Below are 25,015 nucleotides of genomic sequence, written 5' to 3' on the forward strand. Positions count from 1 at the left end.
CGTATTTACACAAATATAAAAGATTCGTACTAATATTTATTTACGCATTTGTGTTCATATTTAGGCATTTGTATCTGTAAACAAAATTCTGACATCGGATTTTTTTTTGTGAGTATGTGAATACAACTCTCTTTTCGACGACTACGAATTTTGTCTGTGGACAAATTAAAGTTTAAGGCTACGAATCAAACGCGTTGAAATGGCGTCATGGAGGTAGCAGGGAAAACTAGTCGATCCTCGAATTCTCTAACGGCGCATGCGCTATAACAACAAAAATGGCTGACTGCAATGATCTCGGTTCTAACCTGTCAGGTAGAATTAATGAATGGTAAAGTCAATAACGTGTTTGTCCGATATTTTTTTCTTGTAATTGTACGTTTTTAAAGATGTACAGTTCATGGACTTATAGTTACTCCAGTTTTGGCGCATGCGACAATAGAGGATTTGACTAGTTTTCCCTGAGACCTTCATGACATCATTTCAACCTTGTTGATTCGTAGTCGTAAACTTTAATTTGTCCACAGACAAGATTCATAGTTGGAAAAAAGAGAGTTGTGTTCATATACCCACCAAAAAAAAATCTGACGTCAGAATTTTGTTGATACGCCGTTAGAGGATTCGAGAATCAACTAATTTTCTCTGAGACGTCATTCCGATGCTTTTGATTTGTAGTCGCAAACTTGAATTCGTCCACAGACATGATTCGTAGTTGTAGAAAAGAGTTATATTCACATAGCCACAAAAAAATCTGACGTCAGAATTTTGACGATGTGCCATTAGAGGATTTGGGGATCGACTAGTTTTCCCTGAGACCTCCGTGATGTCATTTCAATGCTTTTGATTCGTAGTTGTAAACTTGAGTTCATCCACAGACAAGATTGGTAGTTGTACAAAAGAGAGTTGTGTTCACATACCCACAAAAAATCCGGCGTCAGAATTTTGTTGACGCGCTGTTAGAGGATTCGAGGATCTACTAGTTTTCCCTGAGACCTCCGTGACATCATTTCAACGCTTTTGATTCGTACTTGTAAACTTGAATTCGTCCACAGACAAGATTCGTAGTTGTACAAAAGAGAGTTGTGTTCACATACCCACAAAATATCCGACGTCAGAATTTTGTTAATGCACCGTTTGAGGATTCGAGGATCGACTAGTTTTCCCTTAGACCGCCGTGACGCCATTTTAATGCTTTTGATTCGTAGTCGTAAACTTTAATTCGTCAACCGATAAGATTCGTAGTTGTAGAAAAGAGTTGTGTTCACATACCCACAAAAAATCCGGCGTCAGAATTTTCTTGATGCGCCATTAGAGGGTTCGAGGATCGACTAGTTTTCCTTGAGACCTCCGTGACATCCTTTCAATGCTTTTGATTCATAGTCGTAAACTTGAATTTGTCCACAGACAAGATTAGTAGTTGTAGAAAAGAGAGTTGTATTCACATACCCACAAAAAAAATCCGGCGTCAGAATTTTGTGTTTACAGATACAAATGCCTAATTATGATTACGAATGCCTAATTATGACCACGAATCTGTAAATATGAGTACGGATACCGCATTGGCCCGAATATAAGACGGTGTTTTTTGCATTGAAATAACACTGAAAAAGAGGGAGTCGTTTTATATTCGCGGTCTAGACATTATACACCATTCACGACACTAGATGGCGCCAGATATCATTGAAGCGATGTTCTGTCATGACAGATCTCAGCTACTCTTTTTAGTTTAACCAGTTTGTATAATTTTATTGCAATGTTTTTCCTTATTCAGATTTGTTTGAAGACTACAGTTAGTTAGACTTCACTTTGATGGTTAATGCAGTTATTGCAATTTTGTTGTTTTGTCACAATAGACTGGTTTATTTACATTTCAAAAACCAGAAGCCATTCATTTACGAATGTGATTGCACTTTAGTTTACATATTTAAATCTTCAGATATTAAGATTTGAATGAGGCAAAATAGCATGCTTTTTCTCTCAAATATATTGTTATAATCATTTGTTTTGGATGTACTGTAATTATTTTCTGTATAAAAATTAATTTGGTGTTTTTTCAAACTTGAGTTTTGAAAAAGAGGGGGCAGTCTTAAATTCGTAAATGTGTACGTAAATACAAATTGTATAAGTATGTGTAAATACATACAAATATCTCCTGTATTTGTGAAGCTTTTTGTGGCACTTTTACACCAATTATTTCCAGATGAATAGAACAATATCATTCTTCAGTGATTAGGAGTGATCTAAAGCAATGTGTCATTTTTCTGATCAGATCGTGAGTACAGAAAACAATTTAAGACTACACTATTCGTAGGGGAAATTTTGGTTTGTCTCACGGCCACATTTTCCTTTGCACTTGTCATAGCGCTATACAATATTTCATGCAAACGTGATGAAATATTAACACTCGCTCTTGAAGATAAAGTACATATTTAACCTGAAGGGAGCAAAGCATTGTTTAATCATGAATCCGCACTGTGTGCGGTTTTCTCACCTCGTTGTGTGGGATGCATTGATGGAAGTCCACCAGCTCCGATACTAACTTTTCGGATCTCGTGGTGTAGAGTTTTCTGGGGATCTGTAGTAAAGACACACACACACACACACACACACTTCCGCTCATAAAGTGGACACCCGGTGTGTTTACAACACGCTTCATTAATTTCTCATGCCAGCAAAGGCGCCTGGAGAGCACGTAAGCAGATGGAGAGTAAATAAAAAGTGACGAGCGCTACAGTACAACAAGCATTTTGACCTACAGCTATAACTACGCAGCAGATGTCATCTTTGGAGGGTTTTGCACAGCAGATTTGAATGTTTTGCGGCATTGTAGGGAGCCTCATCTGTATTGTGTTTCCTCATAGTAGGTCCTTACACACTTTGGCACGTGTGCAGTAGGGCATTTAAAATCGGAATAAAAGCTCTGGGTGCATTATGATAGTCATTTAACAGTCTGGGTTATATGAGTGACTACGACATAAGGATGGGTCAGAAAGTCAAAAAGAATGCTAATGAGAACAAATGAACTGTTGAAAGTTTTGTTTGAAATATCCAATACATTGCCCTTGCATTACCCTTCAACCCACATTCACACATAGGCGTATTTAAACCCTATTATCTATATCCTGTATTAGCAATTAATGTTCTTTTTGTGGTTTTCTGACATTTGCAGTTGTCAAGCCATAGACTTCATAATGATATTGACGGGACACGGGTTGAGGGGCCGATTAATACTGTATGTGCAGGTACACAATTTGCAGTAGATTTATATTTCACAGCAATGTTGCACAGAAAAGGTGTGAAGGGAAAAGGTACCGTTCTTGCACACACCATATAATTGTTTGCATTAGTCTAACACATTCATTTAACTATAGTTTAGGCAGACTTCACTCAGTGGCCTTGAACACAGTAAAGTGAATCACCTTATCGGCACTCATGAGGGGGGAAAAGGAAAAATGGGGCCGTTTCTCGTAGGCACCGTCTAACTCAGGGGTTCCCAACCTATTCCACTAAGGCACACTGTGGGTGCAGGATTTCATTCTTACCAAACAAGATGACAACACTTTTTCCCCAATCTGGTGTTTTACAAGTGCAATCAGTTGATTGCAGTCAGGTGTGGCTTGTTTTAGCAGAAGCCTCATTGGTTCAACTGTCTCTGCTGGATCGGCTGGAACAAAAACCAGGACCCACAGTGTGCCTTGAGGACTGGGTTGAAAACCCCTGGTCTAACTGTTTGCATTACTCGAACACACGTAATATAATCAATCGGAATAGTATCATTTCTCATATTCACTGTAGGACTGCACTACTCCAACACACCTAATGTAAAATAAATAGCACGCCATAGTTTAAAGAAACAGAATAGATACACAACGCCATCTTATCACAGAAGCCCAACGTGTGCGTCACGAGCAAGATTGACACACCAACTCTGGCAATCAGTTCTCCCGACAAATGAACAAGGACAAAGACCAGCGCGCTTTGTCCTAAAACAAATAGCGCAAGCCCGGATAACAAAGTGGATAGCGGGCGCTTGTGACGTCAAGACCAGCGTCGGTCGCTGTGGCAACCACATCCCATCCACGCACGAACCTAAACAGCCCGAAACCGGCCAGAGAGGGATGATCCCAAAGCAACGCCCGGACACGCCTTCGGCCGGCCCACTACACCACGGACTTAAAAAACATTGGACACTGAGATTAGAGAGATTTTTGCTGCTCGGAAACATTTTCTACGCAGCCTTGCTTTGGATCCAGAATGGTCCTTCCGTCGTCTGTTTTTGCCTTGTTTTTGACCATTGTCGACGAATAAATTGTCAACCTGTTTTCGGTGAGTCTTCTTCAAACTTTTGAAACATGGAGTCAGTACAAAGGGTTAAAATAAGAAGAGAACGCGAGTTTTGTTTCCTCCCGGTTTGGCTCACGGGGGCGGTAAACAGCGGAGCACCAGTTCCGTTCGGCTGCCACCGTTCCCGTGCAGCTTTGGCCAGGGGGACTAAATTCCAACAGGTGTCACTGTTTAATAAATGACTTAAATAGTATTTTTTTCTATTTTGAAATTTTTTTTTTTTCCCGTTCAACAGTTGTATCGTAGAATATCATGTCTCAAATTTCTGACCAATATATCGATAATCGCTGTATCGTGATATTGTTTGATAACCGTTATCGCGAGCCTTGTATCGCAAATCGTATCGTATCTTGAGGTTCCCTGAGGTTCCCACTTCTACTATGGATGGAGAATTTAGGGCTGTCCCAAACGACTAATTTCCTCCCGATTAGTCAGCCGACTATTTTTACGATTATTCGATTAATCTAAAAAAAAAAAATTTTTTTCACTTTAATAATGACATTTTTGTTGAAGTTCATTAATTCACAAAAACATTTTGGAACACCTAAATTCTTTATTAACGTATAAATAAATAACATAAATATCAATAATAAATCACAAACAATGAGGTCAAATGCTGCTGGCATTAACTAGTGCGAAAAAAATGTAAACGGAAACACTGAGACTTCACCTCTTTAACCGGAGTCAAAACAATTCTTACTCTTTTTGTGGTATGTCATTGTCTATATTGTTCTAAATGTGAAAATGAATTGCAATGTCCCGGACAACCATTTTCAGAATACTTTGTGTGAGTTCAGATGCTTTTTCTGGTGTGCATTCCGCATTTTGGGGGAAGGAGAAAACTGTTCAACTTTTGTTTGTTTTGACCTGAAAATAGATAAAGTAGAGGGCACACTGAAATATTACCACAATTATTTTGAATGAGAGGCACACATACTCACAGTAACAAAAATTAAATATATAGTATTACTTTATGTATTTCAATATAGTATACTACTATGTGTATATACACAATGATACTTTATAATATAAAGTAACTAACATTAGTCATGGATTACAGTAAGCAGGCCAGTGCTGTTTCCATATATATTTTTATTAGGGCTGTCAAAATTATCGGGTTAACGCGTGGTAATTAATTTTTAAAATTAATCACATTAAAATATTTGACGCAATTAACGCACATGTCCCGCTCAGACAGTATTCTGCCTTTTGGTAAGTTTTACAGCAAGGCTTTTTATGCTGTCTAACAGCGAACTCTTGTGGTCGCTTTGCGACATGGTTTATTGTTGTCTTGCCAGTTCAATATGGCTGCAGGACGTCTCCGGCTGACGCCTACGTTGTAATGTTGTGCTTATATGATCCTTGGACAAGATTTGTCCGTAAGTATGGTTGTTGTAAATAATGTACATATTATGTTAGTAAGCGAAATGTTATATTTTTTGTATGAGACGCTTTTTGTTTATGTTTTGTGAACCTGTATAGCGTGCTAAGCTAACGTTGTTGCTAATGCAATGCTTGTGTACTTTTTTTTTTGTAGTTTTACGACGGTCTAAAGGGGACAATTGTTTGAGGCCATTTTATTAATAAATCAGATGAAAAAGAAAGAAGTCTGATTATTATGGCGTCGTTCACTAGCTGTCTAGCTTTGGAAAAAGTAGACGCTTTGGAGTGAGGACAGCATAGACAAATTTAAATGACAGTAGAGTGAAATGCCCACTACAGTCCTTATGTACCGTATGTTGAATGTATATATCCATCTTGTGTCTTATTTTTCCATTCCAACAATTTATTTTACAGATACCGAAAAATATGGCATATTTTATAAATGGTTTGAATTGCGATTAATTGCGATTAATTACGATTAATTAATTTTTAAGCTGTAATTAACTCGATTCAAAATTTTAATCGTTTGACAGCCCTAATTTTTATTAAATTATGTAAATTACAGGATATATGTAGTATATATTTTCTCCAAGTGGGAGTTTCCATGATCCTAATAAATTTAATTTTTTTTTTTTTTTTTTTAATTATATAATTATATAATATATATCATATTTTTACATAAAAATGCACGTTGATACGACTCACATAAAGGTAACTTCCATTTTTTTTAAAAATCATTAGAAAATGTATGGACTTACAATCCGCTAGCTTGTTGTTTCTTGTTGTCTTCGAAAATTATACTTGGGTGATGGCGTTTCAAGTGTTCGTTCATAGCCGACGTGCTACTGTAGTATGCGAGCTCAGCTTAGCAAAGAGTACACACAATGGCACCCTCCATATTTTCCTTGAAATAATTCCAGGCTCTGGCTATTCTGGTCCGCTTTTTTGGCTTTATGCCACTTTCACGTGTCACCAATTCTGCCCTTTTTGGTAATTGGCGGTGTTTTCTCGCCGTGGTGTGGAGTGAACTGGCGATTCACTTAGCTCGTTGTCGTCAGTTCGTCCGATTTCCTCCTCAGGAAGGCGGCAGTGTGCATAAAAACACCGAGAGGCGTCGGATGGCTCTTTATGGATACTTTTATTGACCAAAACAAAAACGTGAGGGATGCAGCAACTGAACTCCGCGCTACCCGCGCACTTTCCCAACTCACCGATCTGACTCCCTCTATCTCGCTCGCCCACTTTCTTCCTCTTTGCTCAATCTGACAATGCCGGTCACATTGAAATAACAGCGGTGCCCCTGGGGGTGCCAGTAACAATCGCTTGCATCGCGAGTGCCCGCCATTCTAAACTTTATCCGTATGTAATTTTTTTTCAACCCGTCATTACCGGTCGATGGTTCTTTGCCCGTCGACGCATTTACGTCATCGATGACGTCGACTAGTCGGGACAGCTCTAATGGAGATACTCAAAATCTGAACTGCTTTTATTTAACATTCTCCTTGAGACATCAGGATCTCAGCTATTGTTCAGTGTGGATCTGGAATACATTATTTCTGTTATTTGCTAAGAGGGCAATGATTTCAAAACCGAAACTAATCAGAAGCAAGAGGGTCTGATGTAACAAACGGCTGAGAGTGTGTTAGAGCAGTGAGTTGGCTACTTGAGCAGTTAGTAGCGCGGTGGTTAGTTCAAGTGCTCGTGCCGCTCGGCACGGTGTACCTCGATACTGAGATGTATATTTTCGACCGAGGCATACAGCTCCTGCTCAGACTGGTGAGAGTGGGACGAGGCCGAGCTGGAGGGACACGGCAACGTAGACACTTGGCTTAAGATGCCATCGTCATTTTCGTACACTGGGTTCACCCTCAAAGTATTTTCAAAGGCATAGGGAGCAAGGCTGTGCCTAGTTTGAGGTGGAAAAAAAACACTTTGGGGAAAAAAGCCTCGCACGACAAAAATAACACTGAAGCGTTTGCAACTTACACCAAAGTCACCGCCTTCCTCGTCGCGGCGCATTTCTTGTTAATGAACACCAGAATGCCGATGATGGCGCAAACGAGGCAGAGGCTTCCCACGAGGCAGGTTATAATTAACGACGGGTCGAGTGGCACCGAAACCAGCTCGCTGCAGCGCTCTCCGTGGTAGTGCCAGTATTTGCCTACGGGGCATCTGGAACATGGAAATTGGACAGGCATCACTTGATGAATATTTTGTTATGTTAGTGAATGTCAGCCTACTGACTTACTTTATGGGGATAACACATCTTGTAACACCGACAATAGTAAAATACCAGAAATATTTTTGCAGTCATGTTTTGTTTTGTTAACCTTCAAATGACCAAGCTTTTCAGCAACAAATATGACCGAGTTGGGTCATTTGTTACCCCATTGACTTTGTCAAGGAATATTTTATACTGTATATACAGGTAGTACTGAGGGTGTGACAAAATATCAAAATGGTGATTAGTGCTGCAACGATTAATCGATTAACTCGAGTATTCGATTAGGAAAAAATATTCGAATTGAATTTTGTTGCTTCGAGTATTCGTTTAGTTAAATCCGCGTTGTAATGGTTTATCTTGAAAGTGTTTGCATTTAGTTTTACTGATTAGGGTGGAGACACGGCCCTCTGGTCTGCCTCTTTTCACATGGCTTAATCCAACTGCTCCCCGTTAAGACCAACGTAAGCCAAGTTTTGTTTGAGCTAATGTTATTTTTAATAGATTCATAATTTAGTTAATAGGTTTATTAAGCAGTTTTTTGTGTCTGAACCATTTGCTTAGAGCATTGTACAAAAAAAAAAAAAAAAAAAACGTTAGCATTTTATAGCATTTAAGCTAGCGGACTTTGTCTATGTAAGTTAGCCAATTGTTCTTTTGTTGTACATAGATCCTCATAAAAAAATAAAAAACAATACCGTTTGAGGCTCATCTCAGGTATTTTAATTTTTTTATGTTCCTTATCCGATTACTCGATTATTTGAACTAACTAGTGCATTGATTAATCGACTACTAAAATATTTGATAGCTGCAGCCCTAATGGTGATATATAGTGATACCTTGTATCCCAAAAGGTTATCGATATGCTCCTGCCATGAATCGAGATATCGTTTTTAGTGCTGCAACGATTAATCGATTAACTCGAGTATTCGATTAGAAAAAAAAGATTGGAATTAAATTTGGTTGATTTGAGTATTCGTTTGATAATCGTGGCGTTGTAATGGTTTATTTTGAAAGTGTTTGCATTCAGTTTTATTGATTTGAGTGGATACACTGCCCTCTAGTCCGCCTCATTATATATTGGTGAATCCAGCTGCTCCATGTTAAGACCAACATAAGCTAAATTTTTGTTTGAGCTAATGTTTTTTTTTTTTATGCATTCATAATTTAGTTTATGAGTATATTTAGCCATTTTTTGTGGGAATATGTGTCTGAACCTTTTGTTAAGAGCATTGTTAAAAAAAAAAAAAGTTAGTGTTTTATAGCATTTAAGCTAGCGGACTTTTGCTATATAAGTTAGTTGTTAATTGTTCTTTTATTAAACATAGTTTCTTATTATTTTTCATACCGTTTGAGGCTCAGCTCAGTTATTTTAATTTTTCATGTTCCTTATCCGATTAGTCGACAAACTAGTTCATCGATTAATCGACTACTAAAATAATCGATAGCTGCAGCCCTAATCGTTTTAAAGAGGTGGCAATGTAATGGGACCAACAAGTTGCTTCCAAAATCTTCCACCATAATAGTGTTTCAGGTAACTCTTGTTTCAGGTAACTCTAAGGCTGCCATTGACGGTGCTCGACGCCCAATCCATTTAGACCGGGAACGTTTGTTCATTCGATATAGGGCTGCAGCTATCGATTATTTTAGTAGTCGATTAATCGATGAACTATTTAGTTCGAATAATCGAGTAATCGGATAAGGAACATAAAAATTTTTTAAAAAGATATATGTACAACAAAAGAATTGGCTAACTTACATAGCAAAAGTCCAGTAGCTTAAATGCTATAAAACGCTAACGTTTTTATTTTATTTTTTAAAAAATGTTTTCAATGCTCTTAAATTCTTAAATGGTTCAGAAACATTCCCACAAAAAAAAAACGGCTAAACATACCTATAAACTAAATTACGAATGCATTAAAAAAACATTAGCTCAAACAAAAACTTGGCTTATGTTGGTCTTAACATGGAGCAGCTGGATCAGATTTACTTGCTAAGCTTTGAAGTATTATAACCCTAAAACAGGGGTTGGGAACCTTTTTGACCGAGAGAGCCATACAGTTTTTGTGTGTCTATATAATTGCATGTATATGTATTAGGGCAGCAGCTATCGATTATTTTAGTAGTCAATTAATCGATTAAGTAGTTAGTTCGAATATTCGAGGAATCGGACAAAGAACATGAAAAGTTAAAATACCTGAGCTGAGCCTCAAATGGTATGAAAAAATAATAAAAAAGGATCTATGTACAACAAGAGAATTGGCTTACTTACATAGCAAAAGTCCACTAGCTTAAATGCTATAAAATGCTAATGCTTTTATACAGTGCTCTTAACAAATGGCTCAGACACATATTGCCACAAAAAATGGCTAAATATACCTTTAAACTAAATTACGAATGCATTCAAAAAAATAATTAGCTCAAACAAAAACTTAGCTTATGCTGGTCTTAACAGGGAGCAGATGGATTCAGCCATGCGAAATGAGGTAGACTAGAGGGTGTGTATCCAGCCAAATCAATAAAAATAAATGCAAACACTTTCAAAACAAACCATTACAACCCCACTTTAATTTAAACAAATACTCGAAGCAGCAAAATTTAATTTGAATCTTTTTTTCCAATCGAATATTTGAGTTAATCGATTAATCATTGCAGCACTAATTTGAAACCAGAGCATTTGCAGTGATTCTGTCCGATTTTCAGGGCATTTTCAGGTCATTTCCGGTTGAGTGTGAGTCACTGCCTATTCATTCGGGTGATTCCCAGGTCACTTCCTGTTCTGTAACTCAAAATAAAAAGGAAGTGACCCATAAAATACCCCCAAATCAACAGGAAGTATATGAAAATCAACAGGTAAATGACCTTAAATGGCCCAAAATGACCTCATTGCCTGGAATTGGCTGCCAATGACGGCCATAGACGTTCAATCCGTTTGAATTGGGAGGGTGGGAGCGAATGAACCCTCCCAGTTCAAATGGATTGGTCGTCTACTAGTCATAAACACATTCCAATTCACAGCAGAAGCTTGTTTTTCTGTTTATTAGTTGTTTGTAGAATATCCTAGAATGATTTCCAGACCAAGGTATCGATAATCGTTGTATCGCCATATCGTCAGATCATCATTAACATGAGCTTTGTATCGCAAATCGTATCGTATCATGAGGTAACAAGAGGTTCCCGCTCCTAGGTGGTACCCATGTTACGAAGGACTTCTGTAACCCGGATTTCTGCGCAAATCGGAATCGACCCTTTAAGTACACCTAAAAAAAACTAAATCTCAAAATAACTATCCAAAACCTTTATGATACGTCATTATACTGTCCTCGCCAAGACTTTGGATCTAGTTCCTAGCTCAGGGGTAAGCAACCCATGACTCCGGAACCACAAGCAGCTCTTTGATCCCTCTGATACAGGTCAGTTTAAAAAAATAAAACACGAGTATTTGATTAAAATATATTGTGGCTCTGAAGATATTTAACAAAGAAATTTAGCATTGCGATAGTGGGGAGAAAAAGTCAGGCTCCCCTTCTTTGTAAACAGAACACATACAGTACGCAGGTCATTTATTCACCAACTATGTAAAGTCATGGTGCCACCTTCTAAGTGAGACCGTGACTTTACATAGCTGGTGAAATAATGACCTGCATTAGTGTTCTGTTATTAAAGGTATATAAAAAGTGAACGTGAATGGTTCCCAGCCTCTTCGCTAACATCTTAATTTGAGATGGTAAAAAGTGTGTGCGGCTCCCAGTGTGTGGCTCTTTTCCGTGAAAACCAGGTTGAAATGGTTCTTTAGGTGTTCAAGGTTGCCAAACCCTGTCCTACACTGCTGGCCAAAAGTATTGGAAACCCTGCAATTCTGTCAGATAATGCTCAATTTCTCCCAGAAAATGATTGCAATTACAATTGCTTTGGTAATATCTTCATTTATTTTGCCTGCAATGAAAAAACACAAAAGAGAATGGGGGGAAAAAAATTAAATCATGATCATTTTACACAAAATTCCAAAAATGGGCCGGACAAAAGTATTGGCACCCTTTGAAAAATCATGTGATGCCTCTCTAATGTGTGGAATTAACAGCACCTGTTACTTACCTGTGGCCCATAAAAAGTGATGCTAATAACTAGATCACACTTGCAGCCAGTTAAAACGGATCAAAGTTGACTCAACCTCTGTCCCGTGTCCCTGTGCGTACCACATTGAGCATGGCGAAAAGAAAGAAGACCAAAGAACTGTCTGAGGACTTGAGAAGCAAAATTGTGAGGAAGCCTAGGCAATCTCAAGACTACATGTCCATCGCCAAAGACCTGAATGTTCCTCTGTGTGGCGTGCGCAGTGTCATCAATAAGTGTAAAGCCCACGGCACTGTGGCTGACCTCCCAAAATGTGGACGGAAAAGAAATATTGATGAGAGATTTCAACGAAAGATTGTGCGGATGGAGGATAAAGAACCTCGACGAACATCCAAACAAGTTCAAGCTGTCCCGCAGTCCAAGGGTACAACAGTGTCAACCCGTATTATCCGTCGGCATCTGAATGAAAAGGGATTCTATGGTAGGATACCCAGAAAGACACCACTTCTGACCCACGGACATTAAAAAGCCAGGTTGGAGTTTGGCAAAACATACCTGAGAAAGCCAAAAACGTTTTGGAAGAATGTCTACTGGTCAGATGAGACAAAAGTAGAGCTTTTTGGGAAAAGGCATCAACATCAACAACAAAAAAACGAGGCCTTCAAAGAAAAGAACGTGGTCCCCACAGTCAAATATGGCGGAGGTTCACTGATGTTTTGGGGTTGCTTTGCGGCCTCTGCCACTGGACTGCTTGACTGTGTGCATGGCATTACGAAGTCTGAAGACTACAATCAAATTTTGCAGCATAATGTAGGGCCCAGTGTGAGAAAGCTGAGTCTTCCAGCAGGAATATAACCCAAAACACACCTCAAAAAGCACTAGAAAATTGTTTGAGAGAAAGCACTGGAGACTTCTAAAATAGCCAGCAATGAGTCCAGACCTAAATACCTTAGAACACCTAGGGAGAGATCTGAAAATGGCACCCTTCAAATCTCAGAGACCTGGAGCAGTTGGCCAAAGAAAAATGGTCTAAAATTCCAGCAGAGTATTCTAAGAAACTCATTGATGGATACTGGGAGCGGTTGGTCGCAGTTATGTTGTTTAAAGGTTGTGCTACCAAGTATTAGTCTGAGGGTGCCAATACTTTTGTCCAGCCCATTTTTGGAGTTTTGTGTAAAATGATAATGATTTAAATTTTTTTTTCTTTCATTTTTCTTTTGTGTTTTTTCATTGCAAGCAAAAAAAAAAAAAAAAAAAAAAGGAAAATATTACTACCAAAGCATTTGCAATTGCAATCATTTTCTGGGACAAATTGAGCATTACCTGACAGAATGGCAGGGGTGCTCATACTTTTGGCCCGCAGTGTAACCCCACTAGGCCGATTAAGGTTGCCGTCGTTTATAGCCGTGCTGGAATCCGGAAGACAAAAATTGATTGTATTTCCTTAATATCACATTATTGAACTGCTAGTCTTGACAGAAAATCCCTAATCCGTCCCACCATCCAGTCCAAGACTAAGATTTTTGGGAGTCGAGACCAAGACAAGACAAAGGCCGTCAAAACACTCGTCTTGAAAGTTACAACACCAGTCAAGAAATCCCAACTCTGTATTTGAGTTCAGGCCATCCTTTGAGGATTTTGCATGATCTCCCAGTTCTTAAGTGGGATCTCTCTAGGCATGCCATCTTGTTCGGTTAGTGAAGGACTTGAAATTGTCCGTTGGAATAGCCACTCCTGCCAAAGTCAGCTGGGATGGGCTCCAGCTCATCCACAACCCTAATGAGGACATGCTCTATACAAAATGGATGAATGGATGGTTTGGTTTATTTGATGGTGCATTCAGGGAAAGTCAGCCCACATCTGATATGCGGCGTTCATTGGGGGCAGAGTAATTACAAATAATGAATACTTAGTGGGAGCACAGTGGTGGACAGGAGATTAGTACATCCACGTCACTGATCTGATTCAATACAGTGGAATGAAAAATTATCTGATCCTTTTGGAATTTCTCACATTTCTGCATAAAATCGCCATCAAATGTGGTCTGTGCTTTGTCAAAATGACACAGATGAAAAAACAGTGTCTGTTTTAACTAAAACCACCCCAAACATTTATAGGTTTCCTATTTTAAGAAGGATATTATGCATACAATGACAGAAGGGGGAAAGATAAGTAAGCGAACTATCACTTTTAATATTTTGAGCCCTCCCCCCTTTGGCAGCAATAACTTCAACCACATGCTTCCTGTAGCTGCAGATCAGTCTGGCACACCAGAAACTATGCGGTGTGCACCAGATAGTATGTGGTGCTCCCTAAAGACTATCTGGTTTGCACTTAAAACTATGTGGTGTGCACTAGAAACAATCTGGTGAACACCAGAAACTATGCGGTGTGCACCCGAAACGTTGTGGTGCGCTCACACTTTAAACCAGACATGTCCAAAGTGCGGCCCGGGGGCCAAATGCGGCCCATGATCAAATTTCATCCGGCCCCCAGCCTCTGTCATAAGGTCAATAACGTCTGGCCCGCACACAGACTTAATAAATTGGTCAGCAGTACTGCTACCAGCATATGAAGTAGCTTACACACTAAATGCTGCTCCTCATTTACCCACTAAAAGGCAGCAGCACTCTAAGCAACATTACCCCGTGTGATCCTTCCAATTTTCTAAAATGGTGACAATCAACAACAACAACAACAAAAAAGTTGACTGCGACGGCTGACGCTTCAAGGATAGGTGGAAATTGGACAATTTCTTCAATAAAATACGCAACAACTGTGTCTGCCTCATTTGCAAAGAGACAGTCGCTGTTTTTAAAGAATTCAATTTGAGGCGATATTACCAAACAAGAGACGCTGACATGTATGACAAGATTACGGGGAAAATACGCAGCGAGAAATTGAAGCAACTTTTGAAGCTAGTTTATATTGCTAGTTGAAACTTTACCCAGTTTCACAGCAGCAGTATTTCGCAAGAGCCCGAGAGTTGAAAGAGAACGCTAGTTGCGAGATTGTTGGAATTATTAATAAAAAAATAAATAAATAAAGCAAATGTGACACACAGAATGGCTTGCTAAAATTTGCTTAAATATATTGTTCTGCGTAAAGGACGTCAGTCAAGGTCGGCCCCCCACATTTTTACCACACCAAATCTGGCCCCCTTTGCAAAAAGTTTGGACACCCCTGCTTTAAACTGTGGTGCGCACTAGAAACTTTGGTGTGCACCAGAAGCTATGTTGTGCGCACCAGAAACTATGTGGTATGCACCAGAAACCATCCAGTGTGCAACAGAAGCTATGTGATGTGCACCAGAAAGTATGTGGTGCTCACTAGTAACTATTAGGTGCGTAGTAGAAACTATCTGGTGCACACCAGATAGCATATAGTGCTCCTTAGAAACTCTCTGGTTCACACTTGAAACTCTGGTGTGCACTAGAAACTGTGTGGTGTGCACCAGAAGCTTTGTGGTGTGCACCAGATAGTATGTGGTGCTCACTGGAAACTATTAGGTGTGTACCAGAAACTATCTGGCGCACACCAGATAGTATGAAGTGTTCCTTAGAAACTATCTGGTTTGCACTTGAAACTGTGGTGCGACCTAGAAACAATCTAGTGCGCCCCAGAAACTATGTGGTGCGCACCTCAAACTATGTGGTGCGCACCTGAAATTATGTGGTGCTCACTAGAAACTATGTTGTGTGCACCAGAAACCATCCAGTGTGCAACAGAAGCAATGTGATGTGCACCAGATAGTATGTGGTTCTCACTAGTAACTATGAGGTGCGTACCAGAAACTATCTGGTGCGCACCAGAACAATCCAGTGTGCACCACAAACTATATGGTGTGCATCAAAAGCTATGTAGTGTGCAACAGATAGTATGTGGTGCTCACTAGAAACTATTAGGTCTATACCAGAAACTATCTGGTGCGCACCAAATAGTATGTGGTACTCATTAGAAACTGCGGTGTGTATCAGACACAATCCATTGCGCACCACAAACCATCTGGTGCGCACTATAAACTATCTGGTGCACACCAGAAACTATGCCGTAGGTAAGTCGTACCTAAATGAGCGGAGTTTTTCTGTGAAAATGGGCAATTTTATCTCCAAAAAGGCATCGCTTCCACATGGGGTTCCCCAGGGATCTGTCCTCGGCCCTCTTTTATTCTCGCTTTATTTATTACCTCTAGGTTATGTTTTTAGGAAACATGGTGTTTTATTTCATTTGTATGCTGATGATATCAGCATTACCTCTTTTATTCTCGCTTTATTTATTACCTCTAGGTTCTGTTTTTAGGAAACATGGTGTTTTATTTCATTTGTATGCTGATGACTGTCAGATCTATTTTCCAATGGCACAAAATGGCACGTTCTGTCAACTCATTGAATGCCTCAACGACATAAAGTCGTCGCTTTCGCTCAATTTTTTGAGTTTGAATGACAGCAAGACGGAAGTCATGGTGTTCAGACCAAGTAGCCAGGCCTCCCTGAATGTTGACCTCTGTTCATTGTCACCATTTCTTAAGAACTGTGTCAAAAATCTAGGGGTCCAATTTGATTCTGATTTTAAATTTGAGAAGCAGATTTCTGGCGTTGTCCGTGACTGTTTTTATCAGCTTCGCCAGATTGCTAAGGTGAAATCAATTGTTTCACGCTCTGATTTGGAGAAATTAATCCATGCTTTTGTCATAACTCGGCTGGATTATGGTAATTCTTTGTATGCAGGCGTCAGTCAGGCTGCACTGGCCCGTCTACAACTTGTGCAAAACTCTGCTGCTCGACTCCTAACTCAAACCCGCAGGCGCGAACATATCACCCCGATTTTAGCATCTCTTCACTGGCTCCCAGTACATTACCGAATACATTTTAAGATATTATTATTTGTTTTTAAATGTTTGAATAAATCTTGCGCCACCATATCTGTCAGAACTGCTTCAGCCTTACAGTCCAACGAGAACCCTCAGATCAGCTGACCACCTGCTTGTAGAAGTCCCAAGATCAAGGCTGGAGCTTAGGGGTGACCGGGCATTTGCAGTGATGGCGCCCAGGCTGTGGAACCAATTACCACTCACTATTAGACAGGCCCCTTCACTTACGGATTTTAAATCACGCCTTAAAACATTTTATTTTTCTTCAGCTTTTAATGTGCAATGACTGTTTATTTTATTGTCGTGTTTGTTTTATCTTTGAAAGTTAACTTATTTTGTTGTTTTATGGTATGTAAAGCACTTTGGTCTCCTTGGTGGATTTTTGAAATGTGCTATACAAATAAAGTTGATTGATTGATACCAGAAACTATCTGGTGCGCACCAGATAGTATGTGGTACTCATTAGAAACTGCGGTGTGCATCAGAAACAATCCATTGAGCACCAGAAACTATGTAGTGTGGACCAAAAGCTATGTGGTGCGCACCAGAAACAATCTGGTCGTTCTGAGACAATGTAATGGTGACGATGTGCAAGTAATAGTGCAGTAATATCTTTATAGTTGAGTCCAAAATTGACGTAAAGCTCAACTAAATCCTGTATTATCACCTTTAGCACACCCGAATTGCTGGTGTCCAATGCGCACCTGCAGTTTGTGGCCTATAAAAGGGAACTTTCTGTTGTGCAGCAGATAGTTTCTAGTGCACACCACATACTATCTGGTGCGCACCAGATGATTTAAATGTATTTTATTTCTGTTGACACTTCCCCATGATGAGATTTCTCAGTGTGTTTGCTTTTGATTCAATTGTTATCCAAAGAATAGAGTACATTAACTCAATATTGTACCTGCATACGGCTCCATGGCCTGGGATGATTTCACACAGCCCTCCATTGAGGCAGTAGTCCGGCTGCAGGTCGCACGCGCTCTGACACGGCAGGCTGTCCACCGCGCTGTAACCCGGGTCGCAAAGACACTCCGCCTCGTTGTTCCAACTGTTCTCCACGCAGCGTGAAAACTCATTACAGGCCAGGAACTTGCACGGGTCGGCTTCGTCAGCTGCGGAAAAACGCAGGAGAGCGACATTAGCATGAGCGCGGCGTGCGCAGTCAGTCAGCCGGCCGGCCGACCGCCATCTCCAGGTTCAGAGGAGAAATGAAAGGGCGCTTTGATCGATGAGCAGCGAGGCGTTGACTTTTAATAAGATATACAGTCGGGAGCCGGTGCGTGCAAACAAAATGCATCACGTTTATGCCGCAGTACGTAGAAGAGAGACGACTGGGGACTTTGACCTTGTGGCGTGAATAAGCAGACGACAGACATCGCAAAACTTCATTAGAGGAGAAGAAGTCAAGCTCCATAAATTTGGAGTTATTAATTCAACGCCGTGCCGCCGAATTTGAAGTCAATACAAAAACATACATGTAATGTGAGCTTGGGATTTTCTCGGTTTTTTACACATTTGATGTGATTGAAGGTTTTTTTTTTCTAATCTTGGCTTTCTTCCGTGGAGTTTGCATGTCATCCATGTGCTTGTGTTTATTTTCTCCACACCAGACAATGGATTGAGATTAGTATGTCATGGTCAGAATCATATTTACTTGCTAGAATTTGAAGTATTATAACCCTAAAACAGGGCTCATGAACCTTTTTGACTGGGAGAGCCATACAGTTTTTGTGTGTCTATATACTGCATGTGTATGTATAAATATATGGGGGAAATCACTCAGGTGACTCGAAGTTCCGCTCTCAGACCCCCAATTAGGCCAAATTTCCAAACTGTCTGGTATGCATCATTGGAAAGCTTAAAATCTCAATTTTCTGGGGGAAGAAAATTTTGAACAGGAGAGCATTTAAAAAAAAAAAAAAAAAAATGTTTTTAAAACAGCAAAACCCTATCTGGAGGTGAGAGCACGCGAGAGCAGAATTACAGATGCCATGACTTTAACGAGATATTATCGTGTACTTACATTGTTTCGATCCAAAAACTCCATGTAGCATGTATCACTGAGTGTCAAGACACAGCTGTGAATGGCCAAAGCTGGATTTTGGGAGGATTTTATGGGGGAAACATGGTCATATAACGAGGGTCGCGATGCAGAAATCGCAGACATCAAGGAGTGGTCGAGATTTTTCTTTTTCATATATTCTAGGGCTGTCAAACAATTAAAATTTTTAATCGAGTTAATTACAGCTTAAAAATTAATTAATCGTAATTAATCGCAATTCAAACCATCTATAAAATATGCCATATTTTTCTGCAAATTATTGTTGGAATGGAAAGACACAAGACGGATATATACATTCAACATACGGTACATAAGGACTGTATTTGTTTATTATAACAATGAATGAACAAGATGGCATTAACTAAAGATGCACCGATGCCGATACTAGTATCGGCAGGGGGTGCCGATCCGGCCCGAAATGGTGGTATCGCTATCGGCGAGTACCAACAAAGACGGTACCATTTACGGCTCCATTATTATAATATTTGACCACAGCCTTTTTCTCCTCCTGGCGCTCACTACACTCTGTCTCTGTGTTGCGTGATGACACGTGAACACCAAGCAGCTATCACTATTGGCCTGCTCCAGACCAATGAGAGCGGGCCAATAGCCACTCCTGACCAATCAAAAGGGGGCTTTTTCATATGGACGAAAAACAAACCAGGAAATATGGCGGCGGTCGGGAATATTTCCAAATAGAAATCCCGTCGATTAAAATCAATGGCTGCGTGCAAGATTTGCGGCCTGAAAGTTTGGAGATGTGGAGTTAAATCGGCCAGTTTCAATACTTGATAAAACATTTGAAGACGAAACGTGAACGAACACAACAAGTTTGAGCCTGCAAGAGCAGGACTGCTATCCAGAGGAAGAAGGCCGCTGGACCGGAGCGACAATCTCTGGTCAGTTCACTTCGTCTACTTTACTTTTATTGTCTTTTACTGAAAGAAATGCCGCAGTAATTTGGGAAGTGTTTCCTAAGTATTGTTGCCACCTTTCAGAAATAGAAATAAGGGACTCCCACCTCCCGAAAAAAAGGAGAGACGGGATGCTGTGGTCAATTATTATTACTTATAATTGTTATAATATATAATATATAATATATAATTGTAACCTCGAAGCAGACAACAAGCGGGGAATACATAAAAGGGTTTAATGATTGCAAACAAAAAATAACACGTGATCGCGGGACAGTAGAAATAACAAAAGGAGTCCGTGACAGCAGGTCGACGGACAAACTAAGACGATAGGCAGCGGTTACAAACGACAGCAGCACACTAACAGAAAAACCCAATGCAGGGGCATAACAAGCAAATGTAGCGAGATTATTGTGCCAGATGTCAAATAGCGATCAGCAAGGCAAATATCTCGGCAGCCTTCTCTGAGATCACCCGTGCTTAAATGCTGCGTTGATGAGCCTGCATTGGATTCAAGTGCCACGCCCCCACACCCAGCAACAAAACACAATCTAACCAGCAGCAGAATGTGACGATAATTTCATGAAAGTTGCACTGTTTGGACTTTGAGAGGTTTAAAAAAGTTTATTCAGTTCATTCAGAGTTTATTATTATGGATTTATTTTTACTTTCTTACTGTTGGGCTAGTATTATACATGTTTTATTAATTTCACAAATTTAGCACTATTTTGGCCTTTGAGAGCGGAAGGTTTATTCAACTATTGTCTACTAGGGTTTAGTGTACTTTTTCCTATTTTGCAAAGGTAAGCAACAGCCTGACAAAGCCTTGATAGCAATGATTTCACATCCAATTATGTAGCTCTTTGGAAAAAAAAAAAATTAAGAAAAAAAAATATATACATATATATAAAATCGGGGTGGTATCGGTATGGTATCGGTATCGGCCGATACTGCACAGCCAGGTATCGGTATCGGGGCCAAAAAATGGTATCGGTGCAACATTAGCATTAACATTATTAACATTTTGTTAAAGCGATCCATGGATAGAAAGATGTGTAGTTCTTAAAAGATAAATGTTAGTACAAGTTATAGAAATTTTATATTAAAACCCCTCTTAATGTTTTCGTTTTATTAGAATTTGTAAAATTTTCAATCAAAAAAGAAACTAGTAGCTCGCCATTGTTGATGTCAATAATTACAACATGCTCACTCCCCAAACCCATAAAATCATTTGGACCCAAGCGCCACCAGAGGGCGCCAAACAACAAAAAACAAGTAACAAGCGGACATTACACTGCTGTCATTTTAATCTGTTTGAGCGGGGCATGTGTGTTAATTGCATCAAATATTTTAACGTGATTAATTTAAAAAATTAATTACCGCCCGTTAACGCGATAATTTTGACAGCCCTAATATTTACCCTTATAAACTTTTTTTTTTTTTCAATTTTTCTTTGTTTAATTGATTATTTATCATCAAACATATCGGAGAAAAGGCAACAGTAGCAAAAAAACAAATACAATTATGCGATAGTTATGAGGTAGATATCTGTGACATTTTTACAGACGCCATTTTTTTTATTGTGACATAATTTGTTTAAAAGTTTAAAATACGTGAGTGAATAATTTTTTTAAAGTCCTTTTTTTTTTAAACGAAATATGAGACATCAATTAATGATTCTAAGCTAAAAAGGACACATTTTGTATAATGAATATAATTAATTACCTTGGTTTTATGGCTGGGTTGAAACAAAAGCGTTTGCGCGACGTCTGTAAACGAAGGTTTCGGGTTTAAAACGGACAAATAAAAAAAACGTTTGGGGGCTCAATGCGCCATGAAACTGCTATGGTAGCATATAGACATATGGTTTTATCATACACAACAGTTATTTTGGCTTGAAACACAGCAATTTATTTAGAGGGGTGCAAGAGCAGAAACTGCTTTTTCAGCATTGTCTGTGTTTTCCGCACTCATATTTTTTACCCTTGTCTGTGTTTTCCGCCATATTGTGTATATAAATATATAGCTGAAAACACAGACAAGACTGAAAAAGCAGTTTCTGCTCTTGCACCCCTCTTTAAAATAAACTGCTGTATTTTAAGCCCCAAAACTATTTTTAAAATATATGTTTTACCCTGGAGACCCCCGTTTACATACACCGCACCACTGCTTTTGTTTCAACCCAGCCATAAAAGAAGCTAAGTAAATACATGTATTATTCGAAATGTCTATCATTTTTAGCTTAGAATCATTAATTGATGCCTCATATTTAGTTTAAAAAAGAAACGACTTCAAAAAATTATTCACTCGCATATTTTAAACTTTTAGACAAATTACGTCACAATGAAAAAAATAGTGTCTGTAAATAGGTCACAGATATCTATCTTATAACTATCGCTTAATTTTATTTTTATTTTTTGGTCACATTTTTCCCTATATTTCAGATGGTAAAAAATTGTTCCGAACAAAGACAAATTGGAGGGGGAAAAAAAAAAAAACGTTTAAAAGGGTAAATATTTGAAAAAGTTTATCTCAACCACTCCTTGATGTCTGCGATTTCTGTATTGCAACCCTTGTTATATTACCATTTTTCACCCATAAAATCCCTAAAAAGGTCCGGAGTTTTTGAATCAAAACAAGGTAGGTACGCGATAATATCTCGTAAAATCATGACGTCTTTAATTATGGTCTTTCATGCTCTCACCTCCAGCCTGTTCAATTTTTTTCCCAAGAATATTGAGACTTTATATATATATATATATATATATATATATATATATGACGGAAAACACAAGGCTGAAAAAGCAGTTTCTGCTCCTGCACTCCCCTTTAAAATAAACTGCTGTATTTTAAGCCAAAAGAACTGTTGTGTTCGATAGAACAATATGTCTACAGTATATGCTGGCAAAGCAGATTCATGGTGCATTAAGCCCCTGAACTATTTGTCCGTTATACCCTGGAAACTCCCGTTTACAGACGTCGCGCAACCGCTTTTGTTTCAACCTAGCCATAAAAAGAAGGTAAGCGTATTTATAATTCGAAATGTGTGCCATTTTTTGCTTAGAATCATTAATTGATGTATGATATGAACTTTAAAAAAAAAACTAATGTTGCACCGATACCATTTTTTGGCCCCGATACCGATACTTGGCTGTGCAGTATCGGCCGATACCGATACCATACCGATACCACCCCGATTTTTTTTTTTTTTTTTTTCCAAAGAGCTACATAATTGGATGTGAAATCATTGCTATCAAGGCTTTGTCAGGCTGTTGCTTACCTTTGCAAAATAGGAAAAAGACTAGTACAAAGTATAATACTAGCCCAACAGTAAGAAAGTAAAAATAAGTTCATAATAATAAACTCTGAATGAACTGAGTAAACTTTTTTTAAACCTCTCAAAGGCCAAACAGTGCAACTTTCATGAAATTATTGTCACATTCTGCTGCTGGTTAGATTGTGTTTTGTTGCTGGGCTGTTAGTGGGGGCGTTCCTGACGTCGCACCTGAATCCAATGCGGGCTCATCAACGCAGCATTTAAGCACGGGTGAGCTCAGAGAAGGCTGCCGAGATATTTGCTTTGCTGATCGCCATTTGACATCTCGCACTATAGTCTCGCTACATTTGCTTGTTACGCCCCTGCATTGGGTTTTTTTCTGGTAGTGTGCTGCACTCGTTTGTAACCTCTACCCTGTGCAGGTATTTGAGTGTTTTTATTTTGGCTTTTTGGCTCGCTGCCTATCGTCTTAGTTATTAAATCTTCGAGTTTGTAGTATTGAGCTCCGTCGACCTGCTGTCACGGACTCCTTTTGTTATTTCTACTATCCCGCGATCGTGTGTTATTTTTTTGTTTGCAATCATTAAACCCTTGTACTTATCCCCCGCTCTTTGTCCGCTTCGAGGTCCAACCTTGTTTCCGCATTTGCGGACGCTCACAATTACCGGTATAAGTAATAATAATTGACCACAGCATCCCGTCTCTCTATTAGCCTCGTTTTTTGGGGGAGTGGGTGGGTCCCTTATTTCTATTTCTGAAAGGTGGCAACCCTATTTTGGAAACAGTTCCCAAATTACTGCAGCATTTCTTTCAGTAAAAGACAATAAAAATAAAGTAGACGTAGTGAACTGACCAGAGATTGTTGCACCTGTCCAGCGCCCTTCCTCTGGATAGCAGTCCTGCTCTTGCAGGCTCAAACTCGTGTTTGTTCACGTTTCGTCTTCACATGTTTTATCAGGTTCGAGGTATTGAAACTGGCCGATTTAACTCCACATCTCCAAACTTTCAGGCCGCAAATCTTGCACGCAGCCATTGATTTTAATTGACGGGATTTCTATTTTGAAATATTTCCCGACCGCCGCTATGCCGCCATGTCGGCCATGTCGCCATGTCGGCCATGTCATTGGTCAGAAGTGGCTATTGGCCCATTCTCATTGGTCTGGAGCAGGCCAATAGCGATAGCTGTTTGGTGGTCACGTGTCATCACACAACACAGAGACAAAGTGTAGTGAGCGCCAGGAGGAAAAAAAAAAGGCTGCGGTCAAATGTTATAATAATGGACCGGTAAATGGTATTGGCGCCGTCTTTGTTGGTACTCGCCGATACCGATACCACCATTTTGGGCCGGATCGGCACCCCCTGCCGATATTAGTATTGGTATCGGTGCATCTTTAAAAAAAAAATTTTTTAATTATTCACTTGCATATTTTAAACTTTTAAACAAACTACGTCACAATGAAAAAAATTTGCGTCTGTAAATAAGTCACGGATATCTACCTCATAACTATTGCATAATTGTATTTTTGTTGTTGTTGTTACTGTAGCATTTTCTCCGATATGTTAGATGATAAGATGATAAATAAACGATCCAAAAAAAAACTAAAAAAAACGGGTAAATACATTAAAATGAAAATCTCCACCATTCCTGGATGTCTGCAATTTCTGCATCGCGACCGTTGTTATATTACCATGTTTCACCCATAAAATCCCCCTAAAATCCGGCTCTGTCCGTTCATAGCTGTGTCTTGACACTCGGTGATACATGCTACAGGGAGTTTTTAGGATCGAAAAGAGGTAAGTACACAATAATATCTCGTTAATATCATGGTGAAGCGGCATGCAATGTTTTGAGTCTTTTCAGCTCAAT

General features: G+C 39.3%; 1 protein-coding gene across 6 annotated transcripts in view; it reads right to left on the reverse strand.

Annotated features, from left to right (window-relative positions):
* The window catches only part of impg1b (interphotoreceptor matrix proteoglycan 1b), an 84,775-nt gene that overhangs the window by 2,760 nt on the left and 57,000 nt on the right, over positions 1–25,015 (reverse strand). For 4 of the 6 annotated variants that reach the window (XM_057858739.1, XM_057858737.1, XM_057858738.1 and 1 more), the window contains 4 exons: positions 17,797–18,007; positions 7,711–7,896; positions 7,447–7,630; positions 2,489–2,572 (listed from right to left, as the gene is read on the reverse strand). In XM_057858739.1, the coding sequence (XP_057714722.1) occupies positions 2,489–2,572; positions 7,447–7,630; positions 7,711–7,896; positions 17,797–18,007 (665 nt within the window). The remainder of the gene's footprint in view (positions 1–2,488; positions 2,573–7,446; positions 7,631–7,710; positions 7,897–17,796; positions 18,008–25,015) is intronic. The other 2 variants (XM_057858740.1, XM_057858742.1) reach the window with 2 other exon arrangements.

Source organism: Corythoichthys intestinalis, chromosome 15, assembly GCF_030265065.1.
Source record: "Corythoichthys intestinalis isolate RoL2023-P3 chromosome 15, ASM3026506v1, whole genome shotgun sequence".
NCBI classification, from domain to species: domain Eukaryota; kingdom Metazoa; phylum Chordata; class Actinopteri; order Syngnathiformes; family Syngnathidae; genus Corythoichthys; species Corythoichthys intestinalis.